Raw genomic sequence first — 21,698 nt, forward strand, 5'->3', positions numbered from 1 at the left:
AACAGTGAAGATCTGGAATGCATGTTAAAATAGCTGGAGCAGTGGACAAGATGATTACTGTATCTTCATGCCCCACCTCTTTCTCAAGTTATTCAACTCTTACCCACAGTAGGATATAAGTCTCATTTCCTCTGTGAAACTTTCACTGATCACTTTAATTCACATGGATGTCTTTCTTCTCTGAACTCCTAAACACTTAACTGTTTCATAATGGAATTCAGTGTACAATAGTTTAATTTTAATGTATGTGAGTTTTAGCATAAAATACTCCCCGCCCCCAAAAAATACTACCAGCTTCTATTCATTGAAAGCTTATAGTGCTAAACACTTTACAAATTTATTTCGCCTTCCTAATAGGCCTATAAAGTATGTATTTTAATCTCTATTTTACTATGAGAAAATTATGGCTCAGAGGGATTATGTGACCTGCTCAGGTCAAACAGGTAATAAGCAGCAGAGCTCAAACTTGAAACTAGGCCCATGACTCCAGTCTACACAGGAGTATGCAGGATCATTTGATATTTTGGCTTGATTTGATTATTGGAAACCATCATAACAAACCTAAATCTGCTTGAGAAAATGACTTTGTAACAATTACAGCTTAGTGGAAATAAAATATTATGATTCAATTTAAATTATAAGAGTATTTCATTTATAGTGAAAGATTATTTCCAATTCTTCCATCATAGACTAGAGCCAGAGGTTCTCAACCTTCTGGCCCTTTAAATACAGTTCCTCATGTTGTGACCCAACCATAAAATTATTTTTGTTGCTACTTCATAACTGTAATGTTGCTACTGTTATCAATTGTAATGTAAATATCTGATATGCAGGATGGTCTTAGGTGACCCCTGTGAAAGGGTCGTTCAACCGCCAAAGGGATCGCGACCCACAGGTTAAGAATCGCTGGACTAGACATATTACTTTCTTAAAGACCCATTGCTCCATCTACTGGAACCAATGGGAATACCATACCCACCAAGTATTTAAAAGAGATTCCCATGGTTCATATCTGGGTGCCCCCTCCAAAAAAAACAAATAATAATAAATAAAAAAATAAAAGAGATTCCCAGCAGGAGCTATACCTTCTCTAGGGGGTCTCTTGGAAATTAGTGGAAATATATTTTGGTTATTACAAAGAATAGGGATTTTATTGGTTTTCATCAGGTAGGGTCAGGAATGTATGAAGTCTTCATCAACAAAATATTGCTCCACTTCTAAGGATTCTAGTCTATGCTCCACTTGTATTTATTTATCTGAGCTTGAAACTTAACATCATTTTACATATAAAAACAAAATGTTTACAGTTTTACTACTCAGTGAATTTTCCAGGAAGAAAATTATGGCATTTCACCTAATTTCACCAGTTGTAAAATATAGTATCATTTAAATATCACCAAGAAGAAAAAAACAAACAAACATTGCCAATTGAACTATGATGCAATGGCCCTGGCCAAGGTGGCTCTGTTGGTAGGATGTCGTTCTGTGCACCAAAGGTTGCCAGTTTGAGTTCCGCTCAGGGCACACGCCTGGTTTCAGGCTGGATCCCCAGTAGGGGGCGTGTGGGAGGCAATCAATCTATGTCTCTCACTGGGAAGTTTCTCCCTTTCTCTCTCTCCCACCCTCGTCCCTCCTACTCTCCCTGGAATCAATGGAAAAAATATCCTCGGGTGAGGATTAAAAAAAAAAAGGCCTAAAATACACCTATCTGTTTTCCCCTCTCAATCCTTGTTTCTTACTGGTCCTTCTCTTACTTAAAAGTGATCATAGCCTAGGCTCACCATCATCTACAATGAAGAGTTATATATAATCACAATCACTTCTCTACTGTGATTTTCAGACAATTAAAATTAGAAAAAAATTATTTTTCCTCATTTTCTGTATAAAGTCAATCAAATATTCCCTATCACAGCTTTTCCAGTGATAGAAGGATAATATGAGAAGGAAGGATTTCTCCAAAATGTCTCAATACTATTTGGGGAAATTACACTCACTAGAGTCCTGATTACATTTACATGTACCATCTATAACTGGAGTTTTTCCTAACATTACCAGTTAGTGCATTAATTTTCCCAGTAAGCAGAAACAGAGAAAATAACAGGATAACATTATGTAGACAACATAATGGTGACGGTGACTTTGACAAATAAAGACGTCTTCTAGGACTGGTCACAGCCTGGCACTGTCTTCTGCTTAAAAATAGAAGGCATATTAGAGTAAAAAAGTTTCCACTTCAGGCCAAATTAAATTATTCCAGTTCCAAGACTGAGAATAATTTCATGGCAACTAGAAGTGGGCCTTGTGGAAAATTTCATTATTCATTCCTTTTTAAAAAATATGTTTTTATTGATTTTAGAGAGACAGGAAGGGAGAGGGAGAGATAGAAACATCAATGAGAAACATCGATTGGCTGCCTCCTGCATGGTCCCCGCCGGGGAAATTACACTTACACCCTGGGCATGTGCTCTGACTGGAAATCAAACCTGCTACATCTTGGTACACCGGACGATGAACTGAGTCACACCAGCTGTGCTCCATTATTCATTCTTATCTATACAAAAGTAATTTCAGCCATGCATCACAGGATCTAGATCCATTTCTTGCAGAGAGAAATGAAGTTAAGTCCTGGAATCATTACCTTGGCTTGTTCAGGAAGCATTAAAAAATCAGAAATACAGTGTTGGTAGTTTGAGGCTTTGCTATGTAAACTCACCAATGTCGGTCCATCCAGAGTTTGTCACACAGTGTGACCACACAAATGTAAATTATTTGCAAAACAAAACTGTTTTTTCCTGTATTTTGTTTGTTTGTTTTTTAATGCTTCCATAGTCTCTGATGCATATATACAAATTCATTTTGACTAGGACTTTCTTCCTGGAGATAAAGAAGCCCTCTGGTTTCCTGGTGACAGGTAGGGAGGAAAGCAGGGAGGAAATCTGCATGCCCCTTACTTCTACAAGCACCAAGCTGCAGGCAGGAGAAACTGTATTCTATTCTGTAGGGAGCGACTACAGGGTTAAGCCTCTGGACTGAACCGGTTGGCACAGCCACAAACAAGTCCCAGCTTAGGGGGCACAGCCCTCTTAGCATAATTAATCTTGACCTTCTGAGGCTCCCTAGATCTTATCTGGGTAGCTAATGGGCTGTGGGAGGTGCAGCAAGTGCTGCCAAAACAAGTGACGCTCACAAGGCCATTGTAACTATGGTGACCACTACCTTGTTTACCTCTGGCCATAAAATGAAGGCTCAGCTTGCTGTCTGGGTCTCTCTCTGTGGCCTCAGTCACCACAGGAGTATCCACCTAGAGCCCTAGACCCAGCTTATTCTCTTTGTCTTTCGCCGCCCCCTTTCAGGGTCACTGAACCCTTGACTGAGCTGGCACGGCACACTATTCATTTGTTCCTTTATTAAAATTCTAATAACCTATGCAACGCTGTGCAGTGTGCTAGGCACTAGGTAAACAGTGGTAAACAAAAACATAAGTTCCTGAGGTCTACTTAAAAATGTTGTGTGGTAGATTTTGGCTTTAAATTTGTCTTTCTGTATATTGTATATGTAAATTTCTGGTCTCCATAACCAAAAAGAAACTCAAAATATGAAAAATCAAGTTGTTGGGCAGGACCTCACAGGGTGAAGGGGGTGCTACTAGGAAAAACTGGAGGTACACGTAGATGCAATACACAATCTCAACTCAAGGAGTATTCATCTCATAATACTTCTGTAACAATTACCACAAACTTAATGACTTAAACCGGAGCAAAGTAATTATCCTACAGTGCTGGAGGTTAGGCATCATAAAATCAAGGTATGGCAGAGCTGCTTTCTTTTGCAGGCTCTTTGGGAGAATCTGTTTCCTTACCTTTCCAGCTTCTATCTAGAGGCTGCATTTTATTCTTGGATCCTGGTTCCTTTCTCCATCTTCAGAGCCAGCAGCATAGTATTTTCAAATCTCTCCCTTCTCTCTCTCTCTCTCACCTTTGCTTTGGTCATCATCTCTTCTCAGACTGACACTCTTACCTCCTTTTTATATGGACACAGGGTCCACCCAGATAATCCACCATAACCATCCATCTCCAGACCCTTAAGCTAATCATATCTGCAAAGTCGCTTTACCGGGTAGAAAACACATTCATGGGCTCTGAAGATTAGCAGCTGGAAATCTCTGGGAGCCATTACTCAGCCTACCATAGAAAGCAAAGAAAATAGGAAAAAAGTGTTTGGCCCTGACCGGTTTGGCTCAGTGTATAGAGCACCGGCCTGCGGACTGAAAGGTCCCAGGTTCGATTCCGGTCAAGAGCATGTACTTTGGTTGCGGGCACATCCACAGCAGGGGGTGTGCAGAAGGCAGCTGATTGATGTTTCTCTCTTATCCATGTTTCTAACTCTCTATCCCTCTCCCTTCCTCTCTGTAAAAAGTCAATAAAATATATTTAAAAAGAAAAAAAGTGTTTGCCTCTTTTACACTTCAGCTAACTGCATGTTGGCATTCTGCAAGTTTGTTTTCTACTTTAAGACCGTTTTGGTTATCCATTTTAACTGGCTTTTCTTCCTAAAATGGTGGCAGGTGGTCTTTCTCCGAGGTTTTGGGAATCTCTAACACTGGTCTTCCTCACAAGTCAACAATCTGAAAATAAAACCACCAGAGACAATGGCATAACTCTTAAAGGAACTCTATGAGCTGATTGCCATGAACACACACTTCATTACAGCCAAACTTTCTTCTTGCAGAACTAAATTTGTGAACAGATTAGTCATTTATGGGGCTGGAAATCGCTTTTCTATTTTCTACAGTGAGGGTCCATTGAGCAAGACTTAGCAAACGGATCCTGGCTTAATTCTTGCAGACATTATGCAGCACAAGTTCTTGGATGCAGATTATAAATTTAGGACGAGCAAGGAGTAATATGCATCACCGAGTGGCCTGTGCCCCCAGTGATGTTACAGGCGGGTACTGATATTTTCATGTCTCGTCTCCTTTGAGAAAAGGGAAACAATCTGCGATTCATCATCGTTTAAAAATACAGGAAGATTTTTGCTTTCGAACATGATGGAGTAACAGGGAACAGACTTACCTTCCTGCCTAAGAAATACCGAAAACCAGAGAAAAGTTTTTATACAAAGTATGCAGTGCAGCACTGTGGCCCCTACAATTACCCCAGCGTATGTGCTGGAGGCAGGTTCCAGGTGCATTGTGGGGAGGGCCCTCGGCGCCGTCGGTCTCCGAGTCCCTGGTACATTTACTCACATGTAGGTCAATTTATCGCGCCAACCGATACACTTCCGGTCAGTGAGACGGAGAACGCGCTCGCACCTGGCAACAGCGGCACCAATCACAGGCGCAGCGAAGAGCGCGGTGAGCTCCGCAGCTGTGACGTCACCCTCACGGAGACCCTCGCGAGACGAGACCGGAGGGTGGGAGGTGCCAGACGCCGCTTTACACCGCCCGCGGCTTCTGTGAGGAAAGCGGCTGCTAATCTACGGTTGGTCTGGCTGCTACGACCACCACTATGAGCGGCCTGGATGGGGCTGAGGGGGCCCCCCTCCTCCAGCCCTGCAGCCCCGATGCTCCCGACGGTGCCACCGGACCCCCCGACCCACACCAGGGCCCGAAGCTCCGTGAGGAAACCGAGGCGGCACAGGTGATGGCGGAGTCGGGGGAGGGAAGCTTGGAGGCCGTCGCGCCCCCACGGGCCCAGCTTCCAGAGGAGGAGGGAGCCTCGCACGACCCTGCGGCCTGCGGCCATGCCCCCCAGTTCGGAGTCGGTGGGGGTCGCAGTTTCGGGGCGCCTGAAGCGGAGCTAGAACAGGCTCCGCCCCCCGCCGGGGCCCCGGTGGCCGAGTCTGTGGCCATGGCAACCGACCGCGGCCTGAACAATGGCTGTCGGCCAGGCGAGCTGCGCGGCGCCGGCGCGGAGAGCCCGGAGGCTGAGGTGGGGGCCGAGGCGAAGGCCGCGGATGAGGCGATGGTGGAAAAGGAAGGAAAGGAGGAGGAGAGAGTAATGGAGCAGGAGGTGGAGGTAGAGGAGAAGCCAGTAGGCGAAGAAGTAGAAATGGCGGAGGCGAACGGAGCGGTGGCGGAGGCGATGGAGGGGGCTCGGCGCCGGCCCCTGAACGTGAATTTCCGCGTGAACCTCCGCATGAACCCCCTGGAGGCCATCCAGCAGGAACTGGACACGGTGAATGCCCAGGCTGACCGGGCCTTCCAGCAGCTGGAGCAGAAGTTCGGGCGGATGCGCCGGCACTACCTGGAGCGGCGGAACTACATCATTCAGAATATCCCGGGCTTCTGGGTCACCGCCTTTCGGAACCACCCCCAGTTGGCCCCCATGATCAGGGGCCAGGATGCCGAGATGTTAAGATACATCACCCATTTGGAAGTGAAGGAATTCAGACACCCGAAAACTGGCTGCAAGTTCAAGTTCTTCTTCCGAAGAAACCCCTTCTTCAGAAACAAGCTGATCGTCAAGGAGTACGAGGTCAGAGCTTCCGGCCGCGTGGTGTCTCTCTCCACTCCCATCGTGTGGCGTCGGGGTCATGAGCCCCAGTCCTTCATTCGCAGAAGCCAGGACGTCGTCTGCAATTTCTTCACCTGGTTTTCAGACCACAGCCTGCCAGAGTCTGACAAGATTGCCGAGATCATCAAAGAGGACCTGTGGCCAAACCCTCTGCAGTACTACCTGCTGCAGGAAGGAGTCCGGAGAGCCAGACGTCGCCCCATAAGGGAACCAGTGGAGATCCCCAGGCCGTTCGGGTTCCAGTCTGGTTAAACTTTGTCCTTGGGGCTACCTCTGCGCAAGGTCCCCTGACTGCTTGCTGAAACCTGTGCTGCAGCAACGGAAAGGGGTATACCTTCTACTGTTTTTTCCCCTGACATTTCTAAGACCTTTTTCCTCTGGACGTTTGTTTACTCAGCCGCAAGATTGAGACCTTCATGGCCATGCTTCTCCACTTCTACACAGCCTGACTTTTCCACTGATATGCAACCTTCATGCTGTTCTGCATTTCTGTCACATTCTGCAAGGCCAGGACTCACACTACTGCTGAGCCAAGTAAATATGCTGTAAATTTCACTGCCTTTTTCTGCGCTGCTTGGACTCTTTGTTTCCAGGGCCTCTGGTGTGGTGGTTCTTACCACCTGGGATTCTAGCTTTGTCTAGAGGCCTGTTCTACCCACTCTGTCTGCAGGGCAGGCATATAGCCTGTGGACTTTTGCAGAAAATAAAGCAACCAGAGACACTGGAGAGCAGCAGTGGGCCACTTGGTCTTTGTGACTTATGTGACTCCATTGCTCCCCTTGCACCTCTGGTTGTGCCCACTCCTCTTAGCCTGCTGCCTACTGATGAACATCTTCCAGACCATTGTCGGCTCCTCTGATTTCTGGTGAACCAGAATCTCCAGAACTGGTGGTGGACATAAGTTTCCTGCTAGCACAAATTTCCTTTCCAGCCTTTCCGTTCCTCTACCCAAAAGGCATCTCAGTTCCTCACCCCATCTTCCCTTGATCCCCATCATCCAGTAGCCCTACTTCAGGGAAGTGGTTGAGGTGACAGTTTAGATCTTGTCCTCATGACAAGTATAAGGATGGTGTCCAGGCTTTCTCAGCATCAACTAGTGAATTCACACAAAATTTAGGTACCTCTTTGTACCTTCTTTCCTCATCCTGAAGTAATTGTCAGGATAGCAGTACACTTTCTCTCTCTGTGTCCCTTATCTCAAAGAAAAAACAACAACTTAGAAACATCTGCAAAAGCAGATCTTTTAGTTAATTTGGCTCTCCATGATTTCCAGGGACACTTCGACTGGTTGCCTCCTCACATGTTCTGACTGACTAGGGCCGGGAATGAATCTGCAACCCAGGTACGTTTTCTTGACTGGGGATTGAACCCACAACCCTTTGGTGTAGTGGGTCAGTGCTCTAACCACTGCACACACTGGCCAGGATTTTTTTATGTTGTTAATCCTCACCCAACGCATTGATTTTTAGAGAGAGTGGGGGAGAGGAAGAGGGGTGTGAAAGAAACATCCATGAGAGAGACATCGATTGGTTGCCTCCTGCACACACCCCAACCTGGGCAGGCATCAAACCTGCAATGCAGGTGCATGCCCTTGACCTTGACCAGGAATCAAATTGACAACACTTCAGTGCTTGGGCCAACGCTCTAATCACTGAACCACACTGGCAAGGGTGAGAAGAGTTATTTAAAGAAATGCAACTTTGGATGTTTTCTCATTTTCATTTGACTTAATTTATGTAGATTAATACTGTGTCCTTTACTTCACTAATACTTAGTAAAAGCCTGTTGTTTTCTGTTTTTGCTTACTAGGAAAATTGAGTTATACAAGCTTTCTTTGCTTTTGTTTGGGAACATTTAGAAAAATAACAATCTTTCCAGTACAGTACGATATAGAGACTAAAATGAATATTCCTAATGGTTTTCAGCTTGTTCTTGTTTCTGTCAAAACTGCATTCTTAGAAATATAAATAACTTGATCTTGTCAGATTATCAAGACTTTGGAAATTATTGTCTTCATGGAAAAACAACCTGCCAAAACAGCGTGGCTTGATTGTCTTGCTTGATAATTTGCACTGGTAACAACTTATTAACAATTTAGCTTAAGTACTTGGGAGATTGCTCTGTCATTGGAAGTGTATTATTAACATATGCATGATGGTAAAATAAAAGTGTGTTACTTTGTTAAGAGTTCCTATTTTTCACCCTGTCAACAAACATGCTTGAAGAAATTATTAGAGATAACAGATTATGGAATTTAATAAAGTTCTTAAATGAATACAACAGGCATTATCCAAAAGTAAATAAATATGGCACACTACTACACCTTGAAAGGTAGGAAGGGATGTTGCTTTTGTTTACTTTAAAATGTCAACAATTGCAACTGCTTATTCATGATGTCAGTTTTTCCCCATAGACTTTGTGCAGCAACCCCACTCCACTCCAACCTTCACTTCCTTAAAGCTTCCATTTTTGTCTATATAGATAATAGTTTCAGGTCACTCAGGCTAGTTTTAGTCATTTGTGCATTTAATAAGCACACATTCAGAGAATTCTTATCATAAGTGATATACTCTTCTATCCCATACTTTCTCAGCTGTAGAAACTTGTTTGTTCTTCAAATCTCACCACCTTCTATCTCTGTCAGATCTTTCAAGGCCTGTCAAAAATAACTTTTGTTTTGCACTTTTTCTGTTCCCCTTAGGGAAGATGAAACTTTTTTATGTACTTGGTGTACTTTGTAGGATTCTCTGTTCTAGAAAATAACACAGTAATTCATTATATTGAATTCCATGAACATTTGTTAAGGCATCTGTCAGGCCCCAGGAAGATAACAAGTGTAAGAGAGAACCATTCCATTTATTGTTAAAGAACTGGGGAAAGACTGATATGGAAACAAATAATTGGCAGAGTGACAAAGATTTATTTCCATGTCTTTCACTGTCCCTTTCTGGCTTGGAAGTTTTGTGAAAGCAGAGATGGAAAAGGATGTTTTTACCTTTGTCACTGCATCTAGCTTAATGTATATAGTTGTCACCAGATAAATACTGGATGACAAAATAACTAAAATGGAGAAAAGAAACAACCTAGTACCCAGCCAAGCATGTCAAATGAGGCTGGCAGGCTGCATGTGGCCCACAAGGAATATTTTTGCGGCCCAGCCAATATAATGGTATGTAAGGAATGTTTTAATAAAAGTTTGTAATTTAATTTAAACAATATCCTGTTATACATAATTATTAACGAACTACAACGTTCACTAATGACTGATTACTCTAATCCTGTTACATGCATTTGCCGTATGCCCTTTATGTGCAGGTGCACCATTTCTCTCCACTAATACTAGCAGCGAATATTTTAGCAGCCCATGCCACGTCATTTGTCTTGTACTGACTTGTTTGGTGTGTGCAACAGGAAATATTTCGCTTTCAGAGAACAAGAAAAATAGGTTTATTTGTGTTATACTTATTTGTGTAGTTATTCAGTGTCTGGTAAGTTAATGTTCAAGAAAAATTTAATTTTTATTAAAAAGTTCTATTGTTTTATATGTTAACAATTACTCATTTATTTCAGCCCTTTGCATTCAGCTAAATAAAACTTTATGTAAATATCTAAATAAACCTGTGTTTCCATGAAAAGTGAAGCTTTTGTTTTTTTGTGGCTCACTTAAACTTAAGCCTTATTTATTTGGCTTGTGTTAGCCTTTGAGTTTGACATACTTGACCCAGAAAGACTTGATGAGGTAATGAAAAGAAGAAAATGGTTTTCAAGGTATTTGTAAAATTTATGTCAAAAAATTTACAAAGCCTTTATTAAATAAAAGCAAAAATTAGAAAAAATCCAAACACTAACATTTATTAACCTTTCACTTGCCATCTTAACAGAGCATCAACTTTGGATCAACTTTTATGTGCTTTGTTTTTGTACATCTTAAGGTGACTATTCACCTGGAGATTGAAGGTCATTACACTTTAGACATGTGCTGTCCAATACAGTAGCCACGAGCCATCAATGGCTATTGAGCACTTTAATTGTGGCTAGTCCAAATTGAGATCTGCTGTAAGTATAATATACACCCTGGATTTCATAGACGTGGTTTGGAAAAAATAAATTATCTTAAGGTTTTATGTTGATTGCATTTGAAATGATAATATTTTTGATACAATAGGTTAAATAAAATGCATTATAAGTTATTTCTCATCCCTTTTTTAAATGTGGCTACTGGTAAATTTTAAATTACATGGGACAGCATGGGTCTAGACTTCTTGAGTATCTCAAAGTATATAAAAATATCTAAAAATTAAACGTTATTCTTTCTCCCCATGAAATTTTTTGTGACTTTAGGACAAGGCTTATCTAGTTTAAATTCAAGTTGGGTAAAGTCTAACTAGAGGCCAGTGGGTAAAAAGGATAATGAAATGAAATGCCTTTTATAATCTTGTTCTAAGATATATCCAATACTTTGCAAAATGTACTGTGTAAAACTATTTTTCTGGATATAAGTAAGGTAGATCTGGGTACCAAATTGGCACTGATGGTTATAGTGGTTCAGTCTCTAGTGATATTTAGGACCTATAGCTTCATATTTTTCTGGAATAAAATATTCTGTACTTTTTGGCTTACAGATGTACATGAAGCTCAGAAAATAAAAGTAATTTCAGTCATTAAATATACCATTTTGTGTATGTTACATGGACTGCAAGTTTTAGCTGTTAGCCAGCAACAGAAGAAAAAAATCTGAATCTAGCATTACATCAAGTCAATTCAATGCTCACACTTGAAGAAGCAAATTTGATTGTTAAAAATTAGTGTGCTAATTGCTGCAACAGCAATTATTTTTTATTGGATACTATATTAAGGATTATATGGGATATAGATATTGTCCTTGCTCTTGAAGAACTCTATCTCATTGGGGGACTATCACTCCTCAGATGTTTTCTCGAGCAAATCACATACTCCAACCAGTCACATGCACAAGAAAATGGGATTTATGTGGTCAACAGGAGGACCATCCCCTCAGGGCCAACTTCTCCCTCCATGTTAATTTATAATTGAAGTGCCTAGACTGTATAGAAATAATAGATATAATCTTTATTAATTAGTATTAATTATTAATTCCATGTTTGATTGAAGTGCTCTGTTTCAGTTCTGAAGGGCCACCTTGATCCATTTCCTTTGACTTCAGAATTTGTTAAGACCCACCGAAGAATTTCCATCAGATCAAATTAGGAAAACAATGTCTACTTTGTGGCTTCATGTTCTCAGTACTTGCATTTAATGTAACTTTCTTGAGAACAGGCCAGGAAGAAATGGTTCTATTAAAAATGAAAAGGGGCCTCTGTTTTTCTCTCTAAAATCCATAAAGAAAATAATTTTTTTGAAAAAAAATTTAAAAATAATGAAAAAGGGTCACTTAAATAAGCTGCTAATTATTATAAATACCCAGATGTCTTTCTACTGGCCTGAAGAGACAGGGAAAACACACTAGCTTTAAGTTGGGATTAAATCACAGTTTTAGAACCTTCCCCCAAGTACATTAGGCAAAATAAATACCTTCTCTTTGAGTCTCAGTTTCCTTGTTCACAATGCAGGGATGATAACATCTATTTTATAAGTTGATATTCTCCCAGGTTGTATTTGGAGAATGCGTTATAATGTTTTAAGATGATGATAACAAACATGGGAGCTTTGCTATGTGCCAGGCACTGTGATAAAAGATTCAAAGTACTAACATCCTATATAATAAAAGGCTAATATGCAAATTGACAAAACAGCAGAATGACCGGTTGCTATGCACACTGACCACCAGGAGCTGTCCTCTGGTGGTCACTGCGCTCCCACAGGGGGAGTGCCACTCATCCAGAAGCTGGTTTCATGGCTGGTGAGTGCAGCAGCGGTGGCGGGAGCCTCTCCTGCCTCTGCAGCAGCGCTAAGGATTTCCGACTGATGGCTTAGGCCCGTTCCCCAAGCCATCTGTCAGATATCCCCTGAGGGCTCCTGGACTGCAAGAGGGCACAGGCCAGGCTGAGAGACACCGCACCCCCACCGAGTGCACAAATTTCATGCACCTGGCCTCTATATATATATATAACAGGCTAATATGCAAAGTATCCCCTCAGGAGTTCCACCAGGAGACTGGGAGTTCGGTTGCTCGCTATGATGTGCGCTGACCACCAGGAGGCAGCGCAGAACATGGCGGGCAACCAGCGGTGGGGCATGGAGGGAGCAAGGAAAGGAGGAGGGGAGGAGGTAGGGAGGCGGGGAGGTGGGAACCTGATTGGCCCTGATCACTGGCCAGGCCTAGGGACCCTACCCGTGCACCAATTTTGTGTACTGGGCCTCTAATTGTTAATAAAGGTTAGAGTGTAAAAATGCCAACCACAATTCCTGGCATATAATATGTAATCAATATTTAACTCCCATTTACCTTCCGCTCAGTTTTAATTTCTCATTTAATTTACGTTTAGATCAGTAGTCATTTAGCCTAATATTTTTCAAACCTGCCCATTATAAATAGCTGGGAGCTTTGATAAAATCCTGATGCCTAGGCTCTACTTCAAACCAATTAAATTAGACCCTAAGGTGCAAACAAGTTTGAGAATCATGGATAACCCTTCCTCCTCAAATGAGGGAATGCTCACTCTCCAGTTTTGTTACATTTACTCAGAAATTTACCACCTTATAACATCCAGCTAAGACAAAGTACCGGAACTATAGTAGGCTCTCAGCACATCTGCTCCATATAACCCATGTAGTCTTACAGAATAGAATTAGCTTGATTGTACAAAAGAGCTCTTTAGTAAGTACTTTCCATGAAAATTTACTTTCTTGCTGTCCCACAGTTTGCTTCTTTTTAAAAATCCTATATAATAAAAGCCTAATATGCTAAGTGTCTGGTCACCCGGTCGGCCGTTCAACCAATCAAAGCATAATATGCTAATGATATGATAAGGCTGCTCAACTGCTCGCTATGATGTGCACTGACCACCAGGGGGCAGACAGTTGACTGGTCAACCAGTCGCTATGATGTGCACTGAACACTAGGGGGGCAGATGCTCTGACCGGTAGGTTAACTTGCTGCTGGGGTCCAGTCAATCGGGACTGAGCGAGATGGGCCATACATGCCCTGGAGCCCTCCCGTGGTCCCTCCCCGGCTGGCCAACCTGTGTCGCTCCCCAGCCCTGATCGTGCACCAGTGGGGTCCCTCGGCCTGGCCTTTGCCCTCTCGCAATCTGGGACCTCTCTGGGGATGTCAGGGAGCTGGTTTCAGCCTGATCCCGCAGGCCAGGCTGAGGCACCCCACTGGTGCATGAATTTGTGCACCGGGCCTCTAGTGTGTGTGTGTGTGTGTGTGTGTGTGTGTGTGTGTGTGTATTGATTTCAGAGAAGAAGGGAGGGAGAGATAGAAACATCAATGATGAGAGAATCATTGATCTGCTGCCTTCCGTACACCCCCTGCTGGGGATCGAGTGGGCAACCCAGGCATGTTCCCTAATTGGGAATGGAATGGTGATCTCCTGGTTCATAGGTTGACACTCAACCACTAAGCCACACTGAGTCTGCTTCTGTCCCTAAGTTCCCTTAAACTTGTTTAATTCTGGAGTTGTCAGTCTCTTTCTTCAGTCTCTGGGCCCTGTCCCCTTTTGGAGGTTATTTTCACTATACCTCTGGAAGTTTTCCCAAGAGATGCCAGACAAGAGTACAACTATATAATTGGTATATGTGAAGTTTAGTAGCATGGGAAACTGTGGTGATAGAAATCCACAGTGGTTGCCTGAGGTTTCGGGAGAATAAATGGGAAGAAACATGAGTGAATTTTTAGGAGTGATAGTAATGCTCCATATCTTGATTTGGATGATGATAACACAGATATATTTGTCAAAACTTGTGAAATTGTGCACTTCAGATCCATGCATTATAGTGTCTGTAAATTATAACCTCAATAGATAACATTTTAAAATACTGTTGGGAACTAAAAAATTGGAATTCCATTTGCACATCTCCAGTGTCTTGACTTCTCTCCTGTGCTTAAATACTAGTTGCTAACTCTACTTGCAAGAACTTATTTGCAAGTTCTTCCTGCTGCAGTATAATTTCATTTATAATTCCAATCTTGGAATTACTTTTTAACTTTTTCTCTCTCAGTTCCAGGCCAAAGTTGATCTCTCTAGAGATTCCCTAAATTTACAAACTTAGAGGTTCTGTCATCCTCTTGTCACTAAATAAGTTCAGTATGCTGTGGACAATATGTTCTGAAGAAGTACTAACATCATAATAATTTCCTGGGGCACTGTCAAGAATCTCCCTGAGTTTCCTTCTCCATTTCTGCACATTCAAATGCCTATAAGATGCTTTTCTGACCTTCCTTATTCAGGCCCTTCTCTCTGACTTTTCAGTTCCAACCTAATTCCTTTCCATTACCTTAAAGCAGTGGATCTGGGAACCACAAAGGGTGGTTCCCAGATCAGCAGCAGTAGCAGTAGCAGCAGCAGCAGCACCAGCAGCAGCAGCACCACCACCACCACCACCAAAATCTTGTTAGAAATGCAAATTCTAGAATCCTATTTCTTACCTACTAAATAAAAACCTCAGGAAGTGGAGCCTAGCAACTGTGTTTTAACCAGCTCTCCAGGTGATTCTGATGCACAATAAGGTTTGGGAACCTAAACACTATTGCTGCTCCTGCTTCATCTATAGTTGATTGTTTTCATTATAAAAACAAAATAAGATATTTACCTACAAACAAGGCAGAGTAGTGTCAAAGAATAACTCAAAGTCCCAAAGTCACTTAATTACAGCACACTGTTTACTTGTTTGCATGGAGGATAAATCAGTAGATTGATTTTACCTCACAAAAGCAAAAATGGGATTTATTAAAAGAAAGAGGAAAGTGGGAGAGAAAACTAATTGTAGTCTGGGAAGAGTGAATCTTGTTTGCACAACTGTTGATTGGGTAACTGATTAGCTAGCAGTAGTCATCTGGGCAGTCTGTCCTTAGCAGGCTGACTAGGGGTAAAAAAAAATGGTTTATGAATTCTCTGGTAAACCTTTGTGAGCTAAACTATGACTGAGGGATTGTATTGTCTTTCTAGCAGCACTTTTCATTCTTAGTTGGACAAAATCTGCACTACTTCCCTCATTAAAAATCTCAGTATAGCTGGAACCTGTTTGGCTCAGTGGATAGAGCGTCGGCCTGCAGACTGAAAGGTCTCAGGTTCGATTCCAGTCAAGGGCATGTACCTGGGTTGTGGGCACATCCCCAGTAGGAGATGTGCAGGAGGCAGCTGATCGATGTTTCTCTCTCATCAATGTTTCTAACTATCTCTCTCCCTTCCTCTCTGTAAAAAATCAATAAAATATATTTTTTAAAAAAAATCTCAGTATAACTGCTGCTTCTCTCTAATTCCTTTTCCCCTAAGTCCTTACTTCTTAGGGAATCCACTTCTTTTTTTTCTTCTTATTTTTTCCTTTATTGATTAAGGTATTACAAGGGAATCCACGTCTAAGCCCTTCTTTGAAAGTGATCATAATATGGGTGCTCTGTAGTGGAGTTTCTACTTCAATGAGTCATCATAGTAATTTTCTAATATGAATTTAAGATGTTAAACCAAAATATGCAAACTTTTCGTTTTCTTGGATTTTTCTAAGGACTAACACCAGTATTTTCACACCCCAACAAACCAAGTGACATCACTACCTAATGAACTGCATGAGCTGACCTGAATAGACAGTAACTTTTCTTACCTCTTCAGTAAATATTTTAACATTAACATTTCAAATATTACTGAAAATATTTTAATTAAGGCATTTAATAGCTGCAGTGCCTGCAACAGTTAACCATTGTTTCTGCCCTGCAGTGAATTATCACAGAAGCCAATTTTGGCAAATATTTGCTGGCTTCATGCCCACAGGCATTATGAAGCAAGAACTTTTTTTAGATTAAGATTGTAATCTGAGGATAAGCAACATATGATATGCATAATTTTAGAAATTAAAATATCCTGAGATTACATTTCTTCCAGTAATGCTTAAAGGCTGAATTTGCACATTCGTGTGTGTCTATGTCACCCCTAAGTAAGGAAAATACAATATTTTTCTACTTATACAGTGAAGGGGAAATATTGTCCAGTTACTTCGTAGGTGTTGGCCAAAGTATATAAACTTTAAAATATATATGGAAAATTGAAATTATCCTTTATTATGTCTTCTTGGGATGAGAGGCTTCCCTTTCAGCTGCTCCTAATTATTTAAATGATCACACTTAACACAGTAACACTTCACTTTTCTTAAACATCCAACTCTGTTCATCTCCATTCTTTGGAAACAGCCATGAATCTGTACATTAAAGAAGGAAGGCCTGTGAGTTGCTGAACCCACTCTACACATGAGAAGCCCTATGAGCTGACTTGAATACACAATCACTAAAGCCTTAGAAAACCCACATGAACGGAACTCGCCCATGCTTGCGTTTGCTGCCTCTACTCATGAAAGCCAAACCTTTTCCAGACCGACGAAACTAAAAACATTTTGAAACATAAAGACAATGGACTACCTTTGATGGCCAGCACAATCTCAAGGAGCAGTTATTTCTCGCGCGATGGTAGGACGCTGCCGTCCTGACGTCACCGGTTGCCATAGCAGCATCCTCCCAGACGGGAGAGCGGGTGGCGCGAGGGGCGGAGCACCACTTCTGCAGCGGACAGGGCTCGCTCTCCTGCAGGTTGACTCTTAGCAAAATGAGCGGTCAGGGTGAGGCCAGCAACCCTTCGGTCGCTAAAACCTGCGGCCCCGCCGCTCCCGACCAAGCCCCGGCACAGCCGGACCTAAACCCGCGCGGGAGCGAGGACGCGGAGGCGCCGCGGGAGGCGGAGGTGGAGATGGCGCACACAGGTGAGGGCAGCGTGGCCGGCTCCGCGGAGGGAGGCGCATCCCAGGCCCCCTCGGGCGGTGGTCCCGTGCGCGGCGATCGAGTTGCTCGGGGTCGTGATGCGGCAGCCAAAACGGACCGGAAAGAGGCTCGGCCTCCCGCAGAGGGACTGGACGCAGCCCCTGCCTCCCCCGCGGTGGCTGCCGACAATAGCCAGGAAAATGGCTGTCGGCCGCGAGCGCCGTGCGGCCCAGCTGGGGAGAAAGCGCCAGAAGCCTGTGACGCAGAGGGATTGGGGTCTCAGATGATGCCTGGGGCCAAGGCCAAGGACGGGATGACAAAGAAGTGCGCCATCTCAGCGACGGCGGGAGAGGAGGGAGTAGCAGAGGAGGCGGTGGAGGAGAAGAAATGGATCCAGAAGGAAAAAAAGGTGGCAGGAGGAGGGAAAGAGGAGGCGCGGGCCAGGACCCTGAAGGCCAACAACTCCATGGACTCGCTGGAGGCGATCGATCAGGAGCTGTTAAACGTAAATGCCCAGGCAGACAGGGCCTTCCTTCAGCTGGAGCGCAAGTTTGGCCGGATGCGAAGACTCCATATGCAGCGCAGAAGTTTTATTATCCAAAATATCCCTGGTTTCTGGGTCACTGCCTTTGGGAACCACCCCCAGCTGTCACCTATGATCAGTGGTCAAGATGAAGAAATGATGAGGTACATGGTCAATTTGGAGGTGGAGGAGCTTAAACACCCTAGAGCAGGCTGCAAATTCAAGTTCATCTTTCAGAGCAACCCCTACTTCCGAAATGAGGCGCTCGTCAAGGAGTATGAGCGCAGATCCTCTGGCCGGGTGGTGTCTCTCTCCACTCCAATCCGCTGGCACCGGGGCCAAGACCCCCAGACCCATCTCCACAGGAACCGGGAAGGGAACACCATCCCCAGTTTCTTCAACTGGTTCTCAGACCACAGCCTCCTGGAATTCGACAGGATTGCTGAGATTATCAAAGGAGAACTGTGGTCCAATCCCCTACAATATTACCTGATGGGTGAAGGGCCCCGAAGATTTCGAGACCCAGCAAGGCAGCCGGTGGACAGCCCCAGGGCCTTCAGGTTCCAGTCTGGCTAACTCCTGGCCTGTGAGAAGCTCCTGCACCGTTTCTTTACCACCTCCTCTTGGGCCCTATGCTTAGCCAATAGCATGCACTCTCCCTTCTGCTTTCTCTTCACACCGGATTATTTTGTTTTTTGGTTCTTCTAAGTCTTCAATCAGTTGCAAGATTATCACTTACATGTCTATGCTCTTCTTCCTCTGGGCTTCCTTGCTGTTCTGCGAAGTGTTATGTGTTCCAAGTGCATGGCCTTGTACTGCTTTTGTGCCAAGCACAGGACGCCGTAGATACCCACTGACTTCCTCTGCATGCCTTGGGCCCTGTCTGTGACGATGGTCTTTCCCCAGGTTTTCCAGTGGTGAGCTGCCACACGTTAACTTGATATATATCTTTGCAAATAACTAGCTGGCTTCATACTTTATGCTGGCTGTGCTCCTATACTTGGCACTCTGTGGCAAGATCTTTTGAGCTTCACCACTGCAAGATGAAGCTGATAGATGATGCCAGCCATCAACCCCAACTGGACATTCCAGGCTACCACTAACTGGTTCCCAGCTGCCTTCCTGGGCTCATGCCATCTCACCTGCTGGTTATCTGGCAGAATAAGCAGGTGACTGGTGGGTAGCTAATAGGCTTGAATGAGGTAGCAGATGAGAGGTACACTGTGTCATGTTGATCTTCTTATGCCTTTGGTCACTGTACGGTGACCAAGTACTGGTGAGTATGAAAGCTGGGCTGTGGCCTACCCAAACCTGTTTTCAGTCTTTTGGATGAGCTTTGTACACATACCATTGCCTGCCTCTGCAGGAACTATTTGGAATGAAGCCCCCAGGCAGCACACAGAACCCCCCCCCCCCCTTCCTGTTAACCCCTTCAAATGGTTACTCATAAACTCACTGGCTGTCAGAAGGTTGGGCAGTCATATGTGACAGTGCCCAAAGCAAGGCTGGAACGGGGGTCCCTGCCAACAACCTTTCTGAGTTCTGGCCAATAAACCACCCTTAATCTAGGCAACTTTGTTAGGCATCCCCTCCTTAACCTATTCTAAGCATGGCAGAGTTGCTAGGCTGGGGCACTGAGGTTGATGTATTCCTGCCCCCCCTCCCCCTTCTCTCCCTCCCACCTTGTCTCATAGCCCCCCTTTCCTCCCCCTCCTCCCTCAGCAGCAGTTACAGTTCAGAAACAAACAAAACTAGTAAAGCAGGGTTTTTGTTGAATGTGCTCTCCCCTTGATTGTATCCAGAGGGAGAAAGCTACTGTATAATAATAGATTCTCCAGATCTCATTGCCCTCTTCGCCCTCCTGCCTCCACCCCACTGCCTTTAGCAAGATCTAAATGTTTCAAAGGGAGACCTATGGGTAGACTGTTTAGTTATGCAGTGTCTTTTAGACCAACTTGCTCATTTTTACCAAAACCTCCTGTGTGTTTTTTAATCTTTAGTTTGAGAAGCTGGGAGGAGAGACAGAAGCACTTCACAGAGATGGGTTCAAGACTCACAGCAAGTTGTGATATAAAGCAAGCAAAAATTAGTTTGACTCTACTTTTCTAAAGATGGCGATTCTTTGTGGGGGGGCCTTGGACCACTTAGAAATAACCCCAAGCAGCATTTTGTGGGTCAACCCCGTGTTCTGTACTATTTTATTATAGCCCTGATGTCATAAGGCCTCCATCCTACTGCCTGGCCCTTGACTCTCAGTCCCCAGCTTCCTCATGTCCTTCCCTGCTTCTGCCCTAACAGAAGAGGGAGCAGGCTGCTGTCTGCATTGGGCAGATGCCAGGTCTCCCTCCTAGGGTGTAAGGAGATAGGTGGCGCCTCTGGATTCTCAGACAAGTTCTAGTTGGTGGGACAACAGTGTGTCAGGGCTGTCTTACTGCTGGAGGGGTATGGTGGTGCCGATGACCTCCACCCTTACCCTTTCTCCTTTCTTGGTGAAGGCCAGGCCATAAGCTCCCCAGGGCTTGGGAAATCTGGATACAGAGCATTGGGGAGCATGCTCTAAGCTGGAGAAACGGAAAGCCCAGAAACAAATGAGCCTGCTGTGGAGTGGCCTTGGAAAGGCAGGCAGGGAGGGGAGCCTGGAACCCTGCAGGTTCAGGGGGGGAGGGGAGGCCCAAGGCTCTCCCCAAGAGAGGTGGGAGGATCAGTGGTGATTTAAAGAGGATGCTTGGAAGAGGGTTTCCCGCTAATTTTTCCTATCTCCTTGAATTCACCAGACTTTTATACACATAAATGCAAGTCTAGATGTTTTCTCTCTATTATTCTAGGAGTGATCTTTTATATGTGGAAGATTGATGGTATTTGCTTCTTATTTCGCTGTGTTTGAGTAAAATCCTATTCTCTATTTTTGCTTGCTGGCAGAATTGACATTTACAGCCTTTTTTTTTTTTGCTTCTAATTGAGAATGTGTGCAAAAATATCAAATTTGTTTCCTGTGCAGAATGAAGACTTCTGTGAATATTATTAATATATCAGCTTGTTCTGGTCTATCTTCGTATATAGCTCTATTCTTAGAAATAGAATGGGAATAATGTGATCTTTGAAGAGTCTGAAATTGTGCAAATGTTGCTGTCTTGTGAAAGTAATCTCAAGAAGAAAAACATAACCGTCTTCTTTGGTATTTCTTGCCGTAGTAGTAATGTGGTACTTGATATTTTATGTTCCTAACCAGTGTAAGTGCTTGTAGAATTGCTCTGTCAAATTTAACAAGGGTCCTTTTGTTTTCTCCTATGTGCTCAAAGGAAAAGTAAAATCTGGCAGTCTGCTGTATTTCTTGTTTTCACCAAAATAAAAATTAATAAAGTTCTATGTTGTCTAGGTTAATATAAGGTTGAGAAATTACTAAAGTTATCAAATGGTCACAGTAAGCATCATCCGGAAGGTTAACAAAAGAGGCACCAGCCACCAAACTTCCTGAGATTTTTTTTTTGCTTGGAAAATGGTAAATAGGCCCACTGCAGCTACATACTCACGGACATAATTTTCTTTCCGTACAACCAGTGATTCAACATGGTGATTCCTTTTAACAGGCACTTAGGAATGTATCCCTCACTAATGTATTAAACTTTGTTAAGCTTTGATCTTTACCAAGAAACTACCAAGGCCAAAATACCAAGAAAGTAAAATTAAGTTGTTGTTTTTTAATGAGTCTGAGAATAGGTGCCTGGTACAAAAACCTGACTGTCAAACAGTCTGTGCTGTTAATTTAAGTAATAAC

The 21,698-nt window shown here is 43.5% G+C and overlaps 2 protein-coding genes and 1 long non-coding RNA gene across 3 annotated transcripts in view; 2 read left to right on the forward strand and 1 right to left on the reverse strand.

The window, feature by feature from the left end:
* LOC308520951 overlaps positions 1–17,138 on the reverse strand; it is a 61,667-nt gene extending 44,529 nt beyond the window's left edge. The window contains exon 1 of the long non-coding RNA XR_013996122.1: positions 17,065–17,138. This is a non-coding gene — a long non-coding RNA (uncharacterized lncRNA). The remainder of the gene's footprint in view (positions 1–17,064) is intronic.
* Positions 5,431–8,705, forward strand: TSPYL1 (TSPY like 1). The gene is made up of 2 exons (XM_081095108.1): positions 5,431–7,861; positions 7,979–8,705. Exon 1 carries the CDS (start codon positions 5,508–5,510, stop codon positions 6,765–6,767), a length of 1,260 nt encoding a protein of 419 aa, XP_080951234.1. The 5' UTR covers positions 5,431–5,507; the 3' UTR covers positions 6,768–7,861; positions 7,979–8,705.
* Positions 16,481–21,287, forward strand: TSPYL4 (TSPY like 4). Its single transcript, XM_081093659.1, has 2 exons — positions 16,481–19,199; positions 19,924–21,287. Exon 1 carries the CDS (start codon positions 17,249–17,251, stop codon positions 18,497–18,499), a length of 1,251 nt encoding a protein of 416 aa, XP_080949785.1. The 5' UTR covers positions 16,481–17,248; the 3' UTR covers positions 18,500–19,199; positions 19,924–21,287.
* Positions 21,288–21,698: the final 411 nt, after the last annotated feature.

The sequence above is a fragment of the Myotis nattereri genome, assembly GCF_964212035.1.
Source record: "Myotis nattereri genome assembly, chromosome: 6".
Lineage (NCBI taxonomy): Eukaryota > Metazoa > Chordata > Mammalia > Chiroptera > Vespertilionidae > Myotis > Myotis nattereri.